Here is a 19,470-nt window from a genome sequence, read left to right as displayed (position 1 = left end):
AAATTGACCCATTTTGAAGTCCCATGTTCCAGCTTAAATGCACTAAGTAAACTTTTGAATATTTAATTTAGTTTTACGTATTTTCTACGCTTGTTTGTTTTTTAAATATTTATTATGCCACTTGTTCTAGGTGGCAGCTGTACTCTGGCTGTCCATTGTGTATCATTTGAGCGGCAAAAGAGCAACAACAATTCACTTTTCTGCGATGCCTATGATTGTTTGGCTTTCTTTTTGTTGTTCAATTAAATATATTCCAGTGCAGCCCCAACCATGAACCCCATACTCCACCCCCCCTCGCCTTTAGCCCCGCCGTCTGTTGTTATTAAAAAAGTTTTTTGAGTTTTTTATTTGAATTTGCATGAGAGGAGCACCGGCCAAAGTGGAAAAATAAAACAGAGTAGAAATGTACTTGCACTCCTAGTGCGAAAACTAGTACAGCAATCCGACAAAGCGATAATAACTGACCGATTGGCTAAGTTTTGTAATTATTGCCAATATACCCAGAAACGCTGAGCAAAAAAAAGCAAAAAATGAAAAAAATAAATTAATAACGAAACTTTTGCAATCACTTAGGAGGGAGGGAGCTCTTATATGAGGTAAGCCAATACAATCGCCAAGCAGAAACGAAAGAAATCTAAAGAATCGAGCTTGGCAAATACAATTTTTGTGTGTGTTTCGTTTAATTGCTTAATTTAATTTGCATGAAATCCACGGCAAGGCAAACAAAGGCAAAGCTCCAGTGGAAAACCGAATAAAAACCTACCAAAGTTCTTTTGTTGAGGCGGCTTCGTCGTCGTCGGCGGCGAGCAAACAAAAAACACTGGCAAAAATACGTTTCGCAAGTTGTCGCTAGTTGTTGTTACTATTATTTTTTACTCTTTTCCTCTTTTTTTTTTTGTTGTTGTTGTTGTTGTATTTAACACTTCACTGGCTACTTTGGCATGTCCCAAGAACACTGCTCAAGTGGTCGCAAAGAACTGATGGGGCCTTTACTTTGGGTGGTTCCCCCAAAAATTGATTTCGCTTATTCTGTTGGATACTTTATGCACTTTTGCATACAATTATGCGTCCACAGCACAGCACACTCGTAAATGATTTCTGCCTTCTATTTTTTTACTTTTCGCATTCAAACGCACTTGTTTATGACTTGGGTGTATTTATTTCGGCTCTCTGAACTTTACGACAGACAACTCGATGAATGGATTTTCCACGCTTTAGGCACCAGAACTTTTCCAGCTCAGCTTGGTTTCAACTCCGTTAGACGACTGAATCGCTTTGTGGCGAGCCATCGCAATTTTATACGTCCGTTCTCGAGTCGCCAAAAAGCTCGGCTTTCCGCTTCGGCTTTCTGGCCGACTTGGTTGTGGATCGGAGGGGGGCTGTGGGGCTATAAAGCCACTGCGCAGGCGCTGCGATGCTCGTGGAAAAAATATAAACACAAAGCAGCTGGCCGAGCTCAGCTGTTTCTTGGCCAAAAGCCGGCAACAACAAGCCCCACATGTGGCCAACTCGGTCGGCAGAGGAGGGGGGCAGTTGATGGGGCGCCAGGGGGGCCAAAGCTTCGGCATTGCCGACCGCGCAAACACAATAATTTCATGTTGTTCTTGCCCACGAAAAACCAAATAAAGCAAGGTAAGCGCCTAAGATCCAAACACCCAAACAGCAGCAGCGCCAATAAAATCTGTGGGGCTTTAACAGGTGGCAATGTCATGATTTCGCGCAGAAAATAATATGCATAAATATAAATAAATGTATGTATATATGGTTTTTTCCTCTGAAGTCACGGGTGTTGAAAATTGTAACGAAACTTCAGCAAGTGCGCCTAACTTTATATTTTCAAAAACAAATTTTTTACAAAAAATACTTTTAAAGCATTTTAGCTTAACCAGTAAACCATTTTCAGCCAGATATCTACTATTAATTCTTACTATTAATTCGTTTACAATTCGTTGCAAATACAATTTTTTCATGAATAGAAATACAAATAAAATATGCTAAAAAGATTATCAGATGACATGAAAAATGACTTTTTAATTAATAACACGTTGAATAGCACAGCAAACGACTACTGAAGTATTAAATTACTGTGCAAAACTTCCAATAATATTCAATAACATGAGCAGTTTTGCTTAAAATCGTTTTTATTTTATAGTTACATAAATTACATTTTTAAGCAGCACATTTGCGTATCTGTTCATATCAAAATTGCCAAATTTTACTCCAAGTGTTTGTTACCTTTATGAATAATGCCATTATTGCACGAAAGAATTGCGAATTTTCAGCGGCATTTAATTATAAGTTCATTAATTGATTATTTTTGTTCACTTAATTTGCACGTTTTGTGCAACAATTGTTTACATTTTATCGGTTCATCTGTTGACTGCCAATTCGCAAAAAATATTCGTCGCAGAAACTCCGTCGCAAAATCCCAAGCAAATCAAATCGAATCGCATCGCAAAAGTAGCAACTAAAAAACTGGACAAACTCGCTTTAATTAGAAGCAAAATAATATTATGTGGACGGTATAAATCGAAATTTGGTACTTAGACATGTGAAATGGTAAATATTAATGCGTGGCGAGTTCCTTGAACTTTTATTCTAATTTTTTCATTTCACCCAAATCACGAGGGTGACATCAGAGATTTTGTGAATTAGAGATTTTTATGAATTAATGAGATTATTAACCGCACAAGAACGTAACAGAATTACTAGTAATTCTAGCTTCTGTTTAAAAGAAATCAGAAAAATATATCTACATATATGTATAATAAGCATTTAGGATTTTTTTCATAGGATATATTTAAAGGATCGTTATTCAGCACTGATCATGGTCTATAACTAGGATTTTTTGAGTTGCCTGATCTTCGAATCTTCGGTAATTTTAACCGCTCTTAATGCGGTCGCATTATCAAAGCAGTAACTTACAGTTAGTTGCTTTTCGCAAATCTTATTGCACGTTTTTTGTCGTCTTGTGCTCGTGGAAAATAATATTTGTAAAATTGCAGAATGGAGCGCTACAATCGCGTCTATAGAGGTAGTACTGCTCATACTATTAAATAGCAAAATACAAATGTTTCTCTGCATTTCCATAGATCCCGCATCTCCACTGACCCCACTAACTCCCCTCTCCACCGAAGCTTTTACATTTGAAGACGTCACGCCCACTGGCAGGAAGGGTTCCTCGAAATATGGACTCCTTGGAGTGCCGAAGGCCAACAATCTCACTGTTCCAAACAGTCGACCGGCATTGTCCGGCCTAAAACGGCTATCAGAATGCACCTTGCCCACGCGATTTTCACAAAAATTCATGCGCACGCGATCCGTATTCTCGCCCACAAGTCAAAGTACCCTGCTAAATGGGGAGACCAAGCTGCTCGGTGAATCCGAGGATTCGAGATTGCGAACCAAGAGGGAAGACAGGTCAAAGCCGGATATCCGACTGCAGCAGGAAACGCTGCTAAGGCAGGAGGCAGCCAAGTTGAGGAGTGCGCGGTCAAAGATTAAAGTGGAGCAGCCAAAGAGTCCCAGTCCCAGTTTCAAGCATCCACGCTATAAGCCCTGCTCCCCGGTGGAGCATCCCACGCTGAGTCCTCGTGTCAAATCCCTGCTCGATCGCACCGGGAACGAACATCTCACGGAGCTGTTCACGCGCCAGGAGATCGACATCGATGTGCTCATCCAAATGACCCTGGAGGACTTGGCGGCACTGGGCGTCCGCGGCGCCCGGGAGATCCGATTGGCCATGAATATTATCCAACTGGCCAAGCAGTTCTTCTGATTGTATACCCTGTGGGATTTCTGCTAATTTTAAACTGTTTTATGTCATGTGGATTTGAATTTGTATGTGAGCTTTTAATATATGTTTAATGTGGTCATAAAATATTTGTATTTGCATATTTATTTAAATTCTGAGTTCAACCTAAACACACTGTCTTAACTGATTTCATATATTTGAGCGTCAGTTCTGGAAAATAATACATCAAATGTTTTTTTCCGTGTATAAGCTTAGCTGAAATCCTTAGCAAACTCACCAACCCTAGAAAAATTCACACTAATATACCGCAGAACAGTATTTGTTGTAGTATCTTTTCCGGGCACGCTAGTGTACTTCAGAATTCGCACCGCGGTCACACTGAACACGTGTTTCGAACCAAAAACCGCAGTTCAAACAAAATATCCACGTTTTTAACAGAAAAGCAATGGTTAAAGTGAAAGTAGAGCGCTCCGAGGATGCCAATGAGTCCGTGGTGGTCAGCGGCGATGTTACCATCAAGGAGGAGGAGTCCTACGACGACAAGCTGATCTTTGTGAACGCAATCGCGAAACCGATGGCAGGTAAAAAACTGGCCAAAAAGTGCTACAAACTGGTGAAGAAGGCCATGAAGCACAAGACCTTTCTGCGCAATGGATTGAAGGATGTACAGACTCGCCTGCGCAAGGGCGAAACTGGGTAAGTGCTGGGCGAATTCCCCCCTGAACGCAACAATTAATAGCCGCATCTTCTCCAGACTCTGCATCTTTGCTGGCGATGTTACACCTGTGGACATCATGTGCCACTTACCCGCCGTTTGCGAGGAGAAGGGCATCCCGTATGCCTACACCCCAAGTCGGGCGGATCTGGGAGCTGCCATGGGCGTGAAGCGCGGCACAGTCGCCTTGCTGATCCGCCAGAACGAGGAGTACAAGGACCTGTACGATGAGGTCAAGGAGGAGCTGTCTGCACTAAACATACCCGTCTAGATCTGTAGTATTAGGTCCGCCTGCTAATTAAGTACCTAGTTAAGTTCCAAACGTACTAATAAACTTCAGAGCATGCCGATTCTTTTGGCATCACGAAATCAAATTTATAAACGCTATCTTTTGCATCCGATTTTCTAACTACAAGAGTCTAGTAAGATACAAAAGAAATTGTTGAGTACAATCTTGCGCTCAAACGAAGTTCTGATTTGAAACGTTAGTTAATAGAATTGTCGTAATAAAAGGGAATATTCTTGAAGCGATCCTATATAGTCAGTTATAGTTAGTTGGGTTAATGGAGATAGTTCCAAATGAATAATTTCAAGCCATGTAATTTCGAAATCAGTTAGGATGGAATGACTGCTGGTCTAAAACAGTTTTCTGCCGGCAAAGGAAACCAAAATTGCAAGTTTTTTTTTGCTGTCCCTTGGGGATCTTTTTTGTTTTCTCTTTTTTTTGTGATTTTTTATAAGTATTTTCAGCGTAGCTGGTTTCATATAAATTGTTTTACATATACAATACAGTTGAAATGGAGGAATTTCGTTAGGCTTCTGGTTTCTGTTTCTGTATCTGGTTCAGTTTCAGTTTCTGTTTCTGTTTCTGTTCTCGTGGTGCTCGATGTGTGGTGTGTGCTGGTATTATTGTTTTTAGTTAGTTGCTGTATGTGTGGTGTCTAAATTTACATATAATTTAACACTAAATGTGTTCGTGTAGCAATGTATGCAATGTATTTCCTAGATCGTTTAACAAATGACATGAATCGTAATGAGGAGGAGGGGGATTATTAAAAGTACAATTTCTTGTTTATTAAATGTAATTTTCGTTCATTTTGTATCCGCTTTTTAGTTGGTTGTTATGCATTACATTGGTTAAATAATTACAATTATATAAAGTTAATATGTTTACGCTATCCAAGTCGCTAGCCAAAATACTACGATAAAACTCAAAGATTGATTAAATACTCTTCTTATCCAAAACTTCTTATATTTCTTGCTTGCATTTCTCTCTCGTATGTTTTACAATTACCAGTCGTCAAATCGGACTAAACGATGAGTGGATGGGGATTGGGTTGTAATTGGGGGAATTTTGGGGGCGGTCAACAATCGTAATATAATTTACACATGCATCGACAATTTCGGATGGGCAAAGGAACAAATAACTCGTGCACAAATTTAAATATTTATATGCATATTATATATATGTTTTGTATGTAGGTAAGTATGTATAATTCGTACACAAAAATGTTCATATCCCTTAGAGCCTTTAAATATATATATAATAGGTATATAATCTGAAGTTACAGTTAATAAGGATAATAATTTATGTATTTGAGTGCGTGACAAATTTTCAGTTTTAATGTTTTTGTTAATATTTTTTGTGTGTTTTTTTTTTTGCGTTTGTTTTGTTTTGTTTTTGTTTTCAATAGTCAACTCCTGTACAAAATTGAAACTTTTAACTGAGAAATTAAAGGTAGAAAACGAACTGAAGGCTCACGTAGCGCATAGGCTACGCACTAAAAATAGAAAAAATTTACAATACAAATTTTCTTGAATATGCTTACATCTAAAGCTAACTATGCATTTTGCAGTTTATAGTTATTACATATTTATTTCATTTTTTTGCGATTTTTATGTTTGTTTGTTTTTGTTTTTTTTTTTGTTAGTTTTTTCATGTTTTTTATTTATTTGTTTGTATGTTTCAAGAGTCTAATCGATAAGGTTTTCTTGTGTAGGCGTTTAGGTTTTCATTTCTGGGCTGCTCAGAGCAACCCGTTGGATGCTGGGAGCCACGTGGGCGGCGCCTGAGGCGGCCTTGGGGGCGTGGCAGAGGGCTAACAGGGGGCGGGGCTGGAGGGCAAGGGTAAATGGTGATGGGTGAAGGGTGAAGGGTCAACGACAACAAATCCCCGCTGCGGCATTTGGGCGAGCTTTAGTAACCACTAAACATTAACTAAATAGGTATGTATGTATATTATTAATTAATTATAATAATTCACACGTTTAACTTAAGACTACCGTAATTAAATAATTTGCAATTTAAAAGAAAGCAAAAAATTAGGATAGGGACAACTATAATTAAGAAGCAGTTCTTTTTCGTTTTCTCTTCCGTTTTTCCCATTGTCTGGGGCTTTTTTTGACGTTTTTTTTTTTGTTCAGCTAAGAATTTTGCAATTTTTTTTGTTGTTAATTTTCTTCTTTTTTTTTGTTGTTTTGCTTTTCATTTTTTTGTTGTTGCTTTTAGATTATGACCCTTTGATGCCACAGCAGGTGATGTGCTGCCGCCGTCACCGCTTCTCACTGAAAGTAGTTGTAGAATCCGGTCGTGGCCTGTCCCAACTCCCGGATAGCCGCAAACGGATCCTTCTCCAGAAGATCGTTGCCACCAACCGCCTGCGCTCCCTTGCCGCCCGTTCCCGAACCAGCCACGCCCGCCTGCGCCTGCGACTGTCCCGGCGATGGTCCTGTTCCAACGCCTCCGCCAACCACCGCCTGTGGTCCCTGGCTCAGCACAGCCGCATAGGTGGTTGCCGACGAGCCGGAGGACTGCTGGTGATGATTAGCCGCCTCCGAGTGCGGAACACTGGGCGCCATGGCCTGGAACAGATCCAGTTCGTGACCGCCCTTCAGCGTATTGAAATTGTTGTACAGCAGGCCGTGCATATGGTCCGACGACTTCACCGAGTGATCCACCACCGAGTTGTTGGCCTGAAAGAGTGCCTCTATTAAGTTGGCACCCGCGTCCATTCCATGCATGTTGTTGTAGCCCCCATTTCCGCCTCCAATCCCATTTCCGGTGAGCGCCTGTCGGCGGTACAAAGGCACCGAGTTGTTGCCATTGGTCAGCATTCCATTGTTGTTATTACTGTTGTGTGCGGCAACTCCTGCGCCGCCGATTCCGATCCCGACACCACCAACTCCGGCGCTGTTCAAGCCCACGTTGTTGTGCATGCCCACGTTGTTGTAGGGCTTGTCATTGAGCAGAGCGTTTCCGGCTGGTTAGGAGTAAATATATTAGAACAATAACTAACAAGACCCTAGCGACTTCTATTTTGTTGACACTTGACAATGGGTTGAGATCAAACCCAATTCTTGTGCTCTACTTTCTTACCATTGCCCATAAAGTTGGTGTTTCCGACGCCGCTCAGATTACCTCCGCCATTGGGCGGCGCCGGGTGAAGGCCAGGTCCGCCCAGATGATTGGGATACAGGGGTCCAGGTCCTGGCGGTGGCTTTGCCTGTTGCTGCTGCTGCTGTTGTTGCTGCTGCATCATTGCAAAAAGGCGGCTTTGCTGCTGCTGCTGCTGTTGTTGCTGCTGCTGCTGCTGCTGCTGGAGATCGGCTCCGTTCAAACCGTTGCTAAGCGGAGGACCAGGAACATTGCCCGTGCCAGCTACCATGCCCAGGACATCGCGCAGTATGGGCTGCGCTACATCATTGGCCCCATTCATAATCGAATTGAAGACAAGATCGATCTGCTGGTTGAAGTTCTCCAGCGGCGGTGAAGCATCCACAGATTGCTGTGGCGGCTGCTGCTGCTGTTGACCTTGTGGATACATCATGGGGTACTGAGGTCGCTGCACATGTGGATTGTTGAGCATCGGGTTGTTAACCATCGGTTGCTGCGGTGGCTTATGTTGCTGCTGCTGCTGCTGCACTGTGGCCATCACCTGGCGCAGCATATCGGCAAACTTGTTGGCGCCATCCTGGCCCACGGTTTCAATCAGTTTAAGGTACCACTTGTATTGCTCCTCCTTCGGATTAAAAGCCATTTCATAGATGCTCACATTGGGCGGCAGTAGCTCGTGCGTGGGTGGGCCAAATCTCATGGAGCTCGGCGACGGTTGCTTGCCAGCGTACATAAAAAGATTGGGTGGCGGCTGTGGTTGCTGCTGTGGTGGCAGTGGTGGTGCTCCCGGATTGTAGCCACTTCCGTTGTGCCTCAGATAGGGTGGCGGTGGCGGTCCGTTCTCCATGGGCGACATGGGTCCGTTCGGCACACTGCTGCCCCTCTGCATTCCCATCGGCGGTGGCTGCTGTTGTTGCTGCGATGGAGGCGGCGGTGGTCCTGGGCCGGGTCCATAAAGCTGATGGTGCGGCGGTGCCTGGCCATGGTTGTACAGCGTCTTCTTGGCCAAGTAGCCCAGTTCGCTGGGATTCCTCAGCAGCTGGGCCGCCGCCGAGGCATTCGGCTGTGGTGGCGGCACACTACCACCTCTCAGGGGCAGAGACGGGTTTGCATTGAGTGGCGGTGGCAAAGGACCTGGTCCACGTCCGGGCGCACTAACTGGTGGTGGCTGAGGCTGCTGTGGCTGCTTACTGGGCGGCAGCACGCTCCACGGATTCGTTTGCGGCGGCGGACCCCACAGACTGGCATTCGGATTTTGTGGCGGCTGCTGTTGTCCCGGTCCTTGATTTTGTCCCTGCTGCGGTGGCCGCCAGTGCTGCATGGCTGGATATTGTCCATATGGTGGCGGTGGTCCCCCGCCGCCTCCAGCTCCGCCTGGCTGCTGTGCGGGTGGCGGTCCACCGGGTGGCATTCCACGCAGATGCGGCGCCGGTGGCGGTGGTCCCCTCATACCCATATGTCCGCCACTACCTCCGCCGCCGTAGTGTGGAGGTGGGCCTGGGCCAGGACCGGGACCTCCGCCGGTTCCTGGTCCAGGGCCATTTCCAGACTTTCCTCCAACGGCAGCTGCAGCGGCCATCATTGCCATGTGGGAGTACATGTGGGTGAGCTGTTGCTGATTGGCAGCCATGGCAGCAGCCATTTGATTCATCTGGTGAGCAGTGGCTGCTGGCCCGGGACCCAGCATTCCAGCTGCGTTGGCAAAATGAGCGGGAGGACCCGGCGGTCCGTGGCCGCCATGACCGTGCTGCGGTCCATTTAGATAGAGAGCAGCCTGCTCCCGCAGATACGCCTCCGGTTGCAGGGCACGTGGTACAAACTCGGGAGCCAGCGGATTTAGCACATAGCCACGCTTCAGCTCCACGCCATCCAGTTGGGAGCGCAGGTTCGACCAAGTTAGGCCAAATAGACTTTTATGTTCGTCGCAGATTTCGATGAAGCGCTCCCACACTTTTCGGCAGCGACCAATGGAGCAAAGAGCCACAGGATCCCCAACCACTGCAACCAGAGACTGGGCACGAGTAATAGCCGTGTTCAGCAGTTTTGAATTGCTCAGGAATCCATAATCCGCGTCGGCATCGCCAATGGTGGCGGCTCCCGGGGCACTTCCTTGGGGCATACAGGTGCGTCGGGTTCGCACTGTGGAGAGGAAAACCGCTCGAAACTGTTTACCCTGGACATTAAGCACTCGTTCAACAGATATTCCACCCATGCGGCGTTTCCTCAGCTCCGAACGAATGCGAAACACCTGATCGGAGTAGGGAGTCATGATGCCAATGCTGGTATCGTTCAGTTTGCCCCAAGCACTGGGCCAACGTTTTCGCAGCTCGGACACCCTTTCCACCACCTCATAAACTTCAGCATTATTATAGAAAGCAGTTGAGTTTTTATCCTGAACATCCTCTCCCCTGGTAGTAAAGAAGGTCAATGGATAAAAGCGATCGTGCCGAGGCTGTTTTCCCGAAGCAACCAGCTTTTGTTCGTAGAAAAGCTCCGAGGTGAAACGGATGATGGCCTCGTGGGCGCGATAGTTCTCGCACAGCAGGATCTTGCAGGGAAAGTTGGAGGGATAGTGATCGTACAGCCGCTCCAACAGCGAAATGTGCAGCTTGCGTTCCTTGGCAAAGGCTGAGAACAGTTCCGGACTCATTTGCATGTGATCTCCAGCCAAAACGATCCTTGTAGAATCATTAGCTAAGGCCAGCGGCATAATGGCCTCGCATTCCATTGCCTGAGCAGCTTCATCCAGAAAGATGTGCGTAAACAGTCCTTTGGGCAGACCCAGAGTGGCCAACTCCATGCTGATACTCAGGGTGACAACTACAATCCTATGACGCATTATATCCTCCACAGTGGGCCTTAGGAAGTTGCCCACTCCATCGGTGATGCAGTATTTTTGCACCACATCGTTAACAGTGGCTGACCATCTCTTGTGGTAATAAACTCTCAGCGGTGTGGCTTCCTTCAAACCCTCCTCGATCCACGGATGCAGGTATTCCTTGATGTACAAGTCAGCGGCTGAATTCGAGTGTGTGCAGATCAGGATCTTGGCCTCCGGTTGGGTCAGCAGTTGTTTGATAGCTTGGGCCAGTGTGTAGGTTTTACCAGTGCCAAAGGGTCCTATCAACAGGATTGGCGGCAACTTAATGCTCAGAGCTGTGGTGATGGCATTCACAGCCTCCCTTTGTTTGGCATTTAACTTCGGTTCAGAGGAATCGGCCCACTGCTTCTTGGGTGTCCATGGTATACTCGGCTCCAGTTCCGTTGCCGGAAAGATCAACCGGAAATCTGTGATCTTGTCCACCGCATTGTGCCACTCGCAGTATGGCATTCGATTCAGCTGGAATTGTATGTCCACCTCCAGTTCGGTATCCGCCTGCAGAGCCATTGCCTCCACACATTTTGCGGATAGTTTCAAGTAAATCACATTCTTGCCTTTGTCCTCGATCAACGCCTCGTAAACTGCTCGCTTAGTTGGATCTGCTTTGGAATCGGGATCCTCCGGTTTTGAGATATACACACTGCTGCAGTTGGAGAGAATTAATCTGCCAGGAGACGTGTCCTCCGAGATGTCCTTGCCCAAACGCATGAGAGCAAACAGTTCACCTGCCAGGGAATACTTGGCCGTGCTGGTGGCCATTCCCGCTGGGGTAAGGATATAATTGGAGGCCACTGTGAGGCGAGTCCTGACATTATACCTCGCTATCTGCTCATAGCGGGCAATCTCCTCCACTGACAGCAACTCGTGGATGCGGGATCGGTAGTTATTCTGCGTCAGCCGCTTCTCCACAATGGTCGATTGTGTCAGAGTGAAAGTGGCTGCCCTTGGACAGGGATACCTCTCCAGTAGCTCCCGCTCGTGTTCCAAATCACTGAGATACGCCTCCGTTTTCAGATGAGTGCCAATCGTCGTTTCGAAGCGTGTGAGCTGCGTATTGGCAACATCCCATCGGGTGGCAGAACTGTTAATGATGTCCCGCTTGATCTCCTCGATTTTCTCCGCATCATTCACGGGCAACACATCCACGCACAGATGCCTCACAAGCAAAGGCTCCTGACCCACATCGAAGCAGATGGCTTGCCGAAAGGTTCCGTAGATCTCCGTGTGAAACTCAACTGTGATTTCGTGTATCAAAGCAGCAGTGTCGTCGTTGGAAGTCTCCGTTTGAGATGAACTGCCTGCCAGCCACTCTTGGTCTGATTTGAGTTCCATGCTGGCTTCAGTTGGCTTGCACATCTTAATGGACTTCAGGGCAAAGTGATTTCGATGGGCATCCTGCAATAGGGCTATCGCTTTTAGCGGCTTTTTCGTCTCCAGTTGAAAGAGCCACTCCCGCTTAGAGGTCTTTGAGCTAATGCTGGTCACCAGCTGCTGCTCACACCGTGCCTCCATGTCCGGCACTCGCTCGCACATCACCCGCTCCGGTGCTGTCGCCTGGATCCAACGATCCAGCACTTGCTCCGTGTACGACTTGCCGTAGAGCTCCTTCTCACAGGCCTTCTGCATCCGCATCCGCCGGTACTCGAAGCGCTCCTTCCACTCGTTCAACTCATCCTGTCCATGAGCCTCCACGCACTGCGCTCCATAATGACAGATGTGTGCCTCGCTAAACGTCTCGCACAGGGAATAGGTGTCCAGTGTATAACCACGGGGCGGAGGACGCCACTTCCAGTCACGGCCTAATCGGAAAGTGAAAATATTATTGAGTTTTAATGACTGGAAATGCATGTTTTCAGTGCTTTTCTTATTTAAATATAGAGAATATAGACAGAATTCAGGCTGTAGTATCATTAAGTTTAGTTTTCTGTTTATAGAACATGTTGCCATTGACATTCTCATACAAACATAAATAGGGCACCATTTCCAGATTGATTTTTTATTTCTATTAAGGTATATTTTCCAATAGGTAAGTTCGGCTTTTGTAGAGGAGGTAAAATTGGAGGTGAATGAATGCATAAACATTACTTAAATCTTTTCAAACAAGGCATCTCTTTAAACAACATTGGCATTCTAATTATAACCATGTCTATTATTAATCATAATTCGGAGGCTAACCAGAAGGTTTCAAAGGTTACGTAAGGCTATTATTGCACAAAAATGGTATGATGCGTTTATTAAAAGCACTGAATGGTTTCACTATCACCAACAAATACTCACCCTCATCGCTCATGATCACCTTCTGGTGGGCCTCGGTCTGGCAGTGCTGTCGCAGCTCGTTCCTCGTCTGAAAGGTGATGGTGCAGTAGCTACAGGTGGTCGATGGAGCCGCCTGATCGCCCTGATCCGAGCCAGATCCGTCGCCGGAGCCCGGCTGGTGTTTTCCTGCCGTGAGCTTCATGGCCGCCAGCAGATCGTTGGTCTTGTGGAGGCTTGTGCTGGAGCTGGACATGGTGCTGCTGCTGCCGGTGGAGGAGCTACTACTGCTGCTCGCATAACTGCCGATCCCATTGCCATTCTGCTGTTGTTGCTGCTGCTGCTGCTGTTGTTGCTGCTGTTGCTGCTGCTGCTCTCGCTTCTTCAAGCCCTTGTTGCTGAGAAGCTTGCTGTACTTGTCCAGCGGCAGGTTGTTGGTGGCCCAGTGATCCAGTTTGGTGTCCAGTATGGCCATCTCGTCCTCGAGACGGGCGTGCGGGATCTTCAGGGCCTGCGCCTTGTGCTGGCCGTTCATGATCATCTGAATGATGGACTTGTAGCGCTCAAGGGTTTTCGATATGTCCGAGTATATCTGCTGGCCGCTTAGCTCGTTGATCCACTTGCTCAGGAAGATCTCGGCATCCTGAAACAAAGTTAGAAAAGGGTAATGAATGCCAGATCTGCATTGCCGTAGTTCCGGTAAATATTAATATTGTAAAATAAAACCTTTACGGGCGGGAAAACTACATTATAATAAATAATATCTCTCTCTTTAAAAGGCTAATTGCATTAAGTCTTGGTAAATCATATGAGCATGTGCAATGGAAGGGAAAACCTTATCATCCCTTTCCTTGTGAGTTCCGGATCATACGTACCCCGTACTTGTGCATCTTGAAAAGTGCGTGGACGAGCCAGCGGCGTGCCCTGGAGACACTGGCCAGGCACTCTGTTTGCTCGGAGAGCAGCGTGAGCACCTTGTACGCGTCCGCCAGGCAGCCCTCGAACTTCCCCAGCTCTAGAAGGCACTCGCACCGGCCCAGGAGGCAGGCGATCTGTTGGTCCTTCTGGGCCCTCGATCCCGCACCCTGGCCACCGGTTCCCTGGCCGGGATTGGGCGCAATCAGCTGGTCGTAGAGCGCCACCGCACGGGCCCAACTCCGCCGTCGGACCATGTCGTGGGCCTGCATCTCCTTCTCGGCGGCCATCGCTTACTGGCTGGTGTTCAGTGGCTCCTCCGGGTGGTGGTCAGTCATGCATGTGTGAAATGTTCAGGTCCTTGTCTTGATCGCTCGTCTAATTTCTACGGTGATTCTGTAAGGACAGTTGAAAGTTTTATTATCGTTTATGATATTCTGCGAATAGATACTCACACAATTTAACAGTTTTTGGGTGGTTAATAATAAGAAATCGAATATCGTTTTTACATTAATGTTTTAGATACTTTGCGGGCATTATGTTTACTGCAAGGAAAGATGTTTGCATTTAGTTTTAATTTTGTTTAAGTGTTTTGTTATAATTTTCAGACTTGTATGGCGGTTATCTGACTACTTTGTGGTTTTTATGTTTTAATATTATCTTATTAAATATTTATGTTTTTTTATGTACATCAAAATGTACATCATGATGTAGTTATTTAACATTTCAAATCGGTTTTTCGATTTTTGAATGTTTTTATTTGTGTGTGGAATTCTTACACTATACATTTCTTATGGAATCGAATAGCAATTTGTATACATTTTCGGATTTTTAAGAGTTTTCCTATTGGCGATTAAACAATTTTGCTTTGTGTAAAGACTGGCTTGTTATTTTGGATATCGAAGACTGGGTTAAATCAGTTCAGTTGAATGCTAGTAATACTCGCTAAATCCAAAACAGAAATTGTTTATATCTAGCTTCTTATCGGATCCCAAACAATTGTGTGTACTTAGTACAAATATACAGACGGATTTATAGAGTCCACCTGCAAGCAAGTGTATGTATATATGTGCACATGTGTGATAAACAATCCAAAGTGCTTCTTTGGCCGACTGTGTCTTTATTTTTCGATTTACACAATTTTCATTCTAATTCGGTTACGCAAAATTTCATAAGAGCAATTTTCACACTCGCACCGGCACAAAGGGGGAGGGGTTCGGAAAATTCGCAGGGGAGGCATCTCACGGGGAGGGGATTCCGGTGGAAAACACTTGCACAGAACGAGAAAATTCGCCAGCATAATTAAGAGTAATTCGCGAGTTGTTTCTGCTTATTATATTTCTTTTTTTTAGCACTGCTTTTATTTTCTTTGCTACTTTTTTTCGTTGCGTGCATGTGTGCGTTTTGTTGTTGTGCGGTTTTTATTTATATGCGGCAATAAATGGGTATTATTTATCAGTAAATGGCGAACGCAGTTGGCGATCAAATGCAAATGCCTGAAGTTTTAAGCGTTATGTTGATTTTTCTTGGCTTTTTTTTATATACATGGTCGGATTTTCTTGGCCTGACGTTTACATTCCGGCTGTTTGCAGGCTAAAAAAGGCACTTTTCACGGATTTTCCGCAATTATTCCACGGTTTATGTGGCTGGTCATGGCTGAAGCGTATTCAATTGTTAATTTGCACAATGCCCGAGAAACGAGGAGGATTTATTTTACCATTTTTCTTTTTACGTGCTGAAAACAGCAGACAGTGGCTAGTGTTGGCTAGCGGCGCCAGGCACTCGCCGAGTATCGCATGTGGAAATGAATGGTGGCACCCATCTTATTATCCAGTACTTAAGCATAAATGCAACTCATTTAATGACGGGCAGTGACGATATAATGCTGCTTATTTAAATGCCTTGTATATTGCCCAATAAAAACGGCACAAAACATTACACTTCTTTCGGCAACCGGCGCTTTCCAACACCGCATGCGAACTTGACAACACTGGTGCATGTACTACACGATGATTGCCATCATATGAAATTATATGCGCACAATACATGCAAATGACCGCATTGCACTATTATCTGATTAGTCAGTTATTTATACGGCTCGTTAATCGTTTTGCATGCTCAGCAAGCGACATTTACAGCGCTGAACCTTCTCCAGCGCTTTTATCGCAAGTCAGCCAGCCAGCTGTACATTTGCTGGCCAATTTTTGCGTCCATTTCGGACTTTTGCACTCTTTCTGCGTTACCTTTGCACTAATTCCTATTGTTTGTACACTACAGACTAATTATATTTTACATGGTTAAGCACAAAACTATGAGAGAAAATGCACATCACGTCGAAAAATGTTAAAAATAAGTTATGTATGTATGAGGGAAAATTCGCGAAATGCACCAGTGCTGAGCAGCGGCGCGAAATAGTGCTGCCCATAGTCGGGCAGCAACCAGAGACAATCGATAACACTGCGGCTGAAATTGATCGAATTGAAATGGTAAAAAAACTTATTAAGTAAAACTCTGCTTAATCCAATTCTTGGAGTTTGAGAAGATGTATACAATTATTTAGTGAGGCGTAATCAAAAGTATGCTTTAAATTAGTCAATTGTACTAAGACATTTGCAGAGTAGGAGAAATATACTGATATATACTAATATACTAGTTTCAATATACTGTAAAGTTGTTTATTCGAAACATTTCAATTGATTTAAATACGTTGTAAACAGGCTGCTTTTATGCTGTCTCAATGCTCTCGTTTGTGGGGCGGCACGTAGACTTGCTGCTGCTGCGTCTGACGATCTCCGCGGTAGCGTGAATGTTGCTGCTGCTGATGCGGTTGCTGCTGCTGATGCGGCTGCTGCTGCGCTGCGTTGCTCAGGGGCCTATTCTGGGCATCAGTGATGGGCAGGATGTCGACCTTCAACACCTCCTCGTGGTTTCCATAGCCCATAAAGAAGACCACGCAAGTTTTCTCCGACACTCCCGTGATCTCAGCCTCATAATACTGGAAAGTGAAGAGAGAATGGCAAGTTAATTCAATGCGAATAGTTGGGGATATGGATTTTGCTAGTATAACGAATGTACTTCTAATTAGGCGACCTAAACTCACCCTTCCATCGTCCCAATACTTGGCCATGCACAAATCGCCCTTCTGCCACATCCATGCGTCGCCTGGCAGCATACCGAACTGATCCCTTGGCGCAGCCTGTGGCACAGCCACTGGAGCAGGTTGCGCACGGGGATCAGGTGCCGAAACGGGGCCAAAGGACATGGGTGGCGATTCCTGATGCTGCTGCTGCTGCTGTTGGTTGGGCATCGTGACACCCTGGCTCTTTAGAAGGCTCATGGCAAACTCGTTGGCCTCCTTGCTTTGGAAACCCATGATCTTGCTGGGATCGTACGTGTAGCCATTCGCCAATTGACTGTAGTTCGTGTGTGAATTATGCCTGGGATTGTGATGCTGATTCTGATGCTTCTGGTTGGGTTGAGCCTTTTCTGGCTTCTGCGAAGGCAACTGTGCTGGCTGCTGCTGCGTTTCTGTGCCCGTTCCCGCCTGGCGATTCGCTTGTCCCAGACCTCCTTGCTTACGGCGATTCTCTCGCTTGGGAGCACTGCTCACCTTGAGATTAGCTGCTTCCTCGGTTACCTTAGTCAAACGGGCGTTGAAGTCATCGCCAGCGCTATTTGAGGTTTTTGCAGCTAAACTCGCCGAACCTGAGCTTGGTGCTGCCTGCTTGTTACGTCTGTTGCCATTAGCGTTGCCATTCTCTCCCCGATTGGAGCCTCCACGATTGCTGCCCCGATCGCTGCCACGTCGATTGGCAGTGTGGTCCTTTCCATTGGTTGCTTCTGGCTCTGGTTTAACCTCGGGATTCTGTTTCACTGGCGCGGTGTCCGAGCCATTGCGATTTGAGGTTTTTACGGCTGCAGTGTCTGGTTTGTTACGTCCAGTTCCACGTTCATTGAAGCCTCCTCGCTCTCGAGGTGGCCTCTCTTCTTTCGCCGGCTTTTCTTCCCTCGGAGGCCTGTCTTCCCTGTGGGCTCGCTCCTCCTTTGGTGGCCTCTCGTCCCTACCGCCACCTCGACTACGGCCACCGCCTCGCGATGATCCTGCATGTCCACCACGATGTGCGGCAAAGCTGGTCGATACGTTGTTCTCAAACCTCGAACGATCTCCGAATTTGCCTCCACCGCCCACAGCTAAAGATCTGCTCTCGGACTCGCCGAACCGCGAGTTTCCATATTGCTTGAATGGATTGAAATGGTTGATAGTGGGTGGGGCAGTTGGAGCGGCAGCAAAGGTTTCTGCGACGCTAGCGGCCGGTGTTTCCGTGGCGGGCAGTTTATTGGTTAGGAAATCAAACAGCGTGGCATTGGCAGCAGGCTTGGCTGCTTCTGCTTCGTCCTTGGCGCTAGCACCACGCTTCCCCTCTCTGGGCGGACGATCTCCACGTCCCGGACGAGCCACGGATTCGACTGGACCCACACCTCCAGCTTCCTTGCGTCTTTTCAGATTGTATAGGGCACGCTCCAGGTTGTTTCGGGTAGCATGCAAGGCACTGCGGGCCTCCTCCTCGCTGAAGCCCTTGTCCAGGATCTTCTTGACATTGTGATCGATTATGTTCTGGCCACCGCCGCCAAATACCTTCTTGCCGCCGGCCTTGGTGGCGACGGCAATGGCCTCGGTGCGCATGGCATTGAACTCTTCGTTCTCCTTCGCCGGCTTATCCTTGTCGCCCGAGGAGCCCAGGCTCTTAAAGTCCTTTTCCCTTTCGGCGGTGGTATCGATTTTTCTGCCAAATGCCACCCAAGGGGGTGGCGCTGATGTCCCATTCAATGGGCGCCCACTGCGCGCATATCTCAGCATGGTCCTGGCCAGATCCCACTTCTCGTAGAGTGCATCCACACGGCCGCCGAGCAGCTGAATCTCGCTGGACTTCAGCAGCACGAATCCCTGCATCAGCTGCAGTTTCTCGGCCTTAAAGTAGATCTTGCTGCCGGGAGCCACATTAAGATTCAACTGCGTCACTGGCTCCAGCTCCAAGGCCTGTATGGAGTTCTGGCCATCACTCAGATCCAACTGAAGGAGGCGTGGCGCCACCTTCGATTCCTCATTCGCCTTGGGAGCGGCGATATTCCGCACACGCTGAACCTGCAGCACTATTTTTCCAGGCAAAGTGGCATCTTCGCGTTTCGCGGGCAGTGCGCCACCGCCTATATCGCGCAGATCTCGCTAAAAGTTGTGAGTAATAGGTTATTATTAATAATTACACAGAATGCTGAGCAGCCGGTTTGCCTACAACTCACATTCAGTGCATCATCGACTATTTTGCGAACATCCTCGCTGCCGACGGCTGCAGTCACGGTTTTAAGGCCCTCCTCTGTCAGGTGCCTGCGTAAGTCGTTAGACCCCATTGGACGCTACTTTTTAATTGTGTACTTACCACCCGACTTCTCGTAGTTTCTTGTCTAATTCCATTTTTTCATGAAGACGATTTTTTTGCAACTCCGGGCTAGAGATGGAAAAAGTATTAGATGTGTGTACTCGCTAGTGATGTGCTCGGCGC

General features: G+C 46.5%; 5 protein-coding genes across 8 annotated transcripts in view; 2 read left to right on the top strand and 3 right to left on the bottom strand.

Moving 5' to 3' along the window:
* The window catches only part of LOC6543956 (Ig-like and fibronectin type-III domain-containing protein 2), a 69,378-nt gene extending 68,092 nt beyond the window's left edge, over nucleotides 1-1,286 (bottom strand). For both annotated transcript variants that reach the window (XM_026977251.1, XM_001972726.3), the window contains exon 1: nucleotides 764-1,286. The gene's annotated coding sequence lies outside the window, so the exon portion shown is untranslated. The remainder of the gene's footprint in view (nucleotides 1-763) is intronic.
* Nucleotides 1,287-2,835: 1,549 nt separating this feature from the next.
* On the top strand, nucleotides 2,836-3,832 carry LOC6543955. Its single transcript, XM_001972725.3, has 2 exons — nucleotides 2,836-3,034; nucleotides 3,093-3,832. The coding sequence occupies exons 1-2, from the start codon at nucleotides 3,007-3,009 to the stop codon at nucleotides 3,776-3,778; spliced, it is 714 nt and encodes a 237-aa protein (XP_001972761.1). The 5' UTR covers nucleotides 2,836-3,006; the 3' UTR covers nucleotides 3,779-3,832.
* Nucleotides 3,833-4,091: 259 nt separating this feature from the next.
* LOC6544755 (H/ACA ribonucleoprotein complex subunit 2-like protein) lies at nucleotides 4,092-4,851 on the top strand. Its single transcript, XM_001972724.3, has 2 exons — nucleotides 4,092-4,450; nucleotides 4,509-4,851. Exons 1-2 carry the CDS (start codon nucleotides 4,200-4,202, stop codon nucleotides 4,738-4,740), a joined length of 483 nt encoding a protein of 160 aa, XP_001972760.1. The 5' UTR covers nucleotides 4,092-4,199; the 3' UTR covers nucleotides 4,741-4,851.
* A 2,067-nt stretch (nucleotides 4,852-6,918) lies between these two features.
* Nucleotides 6,919-16,365, bottom strand: LOC6544754 (probable helicase with zinc finger domain). 3 transcript variants are annotated; one of them, XM_026978171.1, is made up of 7 exons: nucleotides 15,630-16,109; nucleotides 15,458-15,568; nucleotides 14,368-14,457; nucleotides 13,873-14,308; nucleotides 13,022-13,640; nucleotides 7,846-12,543; nucleotides 6,919-7,729 (listed from the first exon to the last, which is right to left on the bottom strand). In XM_026978171.1, the coding sequence occupies exons 4-7, from the start codon at nucleotides 14,200-14,202 to the stop codon at nucleotides 7,032-7,034; spliced, it is 6,345 nt and encodes a 2,114-aa protein (XP_026833972.1). In that variant the 5' UTR covers nucleotides 14,203-14,308; nucleotides 14,368-14,457; nucleotides 15,458-15,568; nucleotides 15,630-16,109; the 3' UTR covers nucleotides 6,919-7,031. The 3 variants fall into 3 exon arrangements, with proteins under 3 accessions (XP_026833972.1, XP_015013984.2, XP_015013985.2); XM_015158498.2 differs by lacking the exons at nucleotides 15,458-15,568; nucleotides 15,630-16,109 and adding an exon at nucleotides 16,156-16,365; XM_015158499.2 differs by lacking the exon at nucleotides 15,458-15,568.
* Nucleotides 16,366-16,562: 197 nt separating this feature from the next.
* Nucleotides 16,563-19,447, bottom strand: LOC6544753 (tudor domain-containing protein 3). The gene is made up of 4 exons (XM_001972722.3): nucleotides 19,348-19,447; nucleotides 19,211-19,295; nucleotides 17,013-19,136; nucleotides 16,563-16,907 (listed from the first exon to the last, which is right to left on the bottom strand). The coding sequence occupies exons 1-4, from the start codon at nucleotides 19,380-19,382 to the stop codon at nucleotides 16,647-16,649; spliced, it is 2,505 nt and encodes an 834-aa protein (XP_001972758.1). The 5' UTR covers nucleotides 19,383-19,447; the 3' UTR covers nucleotides 16,563-16,646.
* Nucleotides 19,448-19,470: the final 23 nt, after the last annotated feature.

The sequence above is a fragment of the Drosophila erecta genome, unplaced genomic scaffold (assembly GCF_003286155.1).
Source record: "Drosophila erecta strain 14021-0224.00,06,07 unplaced genomic scaffold, DereRS2 tig00000021-arrow-pilon, whole genome shotgun sequence".
In the NCBI taxonomy this organism is placed as follows: domain Eukaryota; kingdom Metazoa; phylum Arthropoda; class Insecta; order Diptera; family Drosophilidae; genus Drosophila; species Drosophila erecta.
The sequence above is the reverse complement of the archived record's forward strand: the minus strand, read 5'-3'. Positions and strand labels throughout refer to the sequence as shown.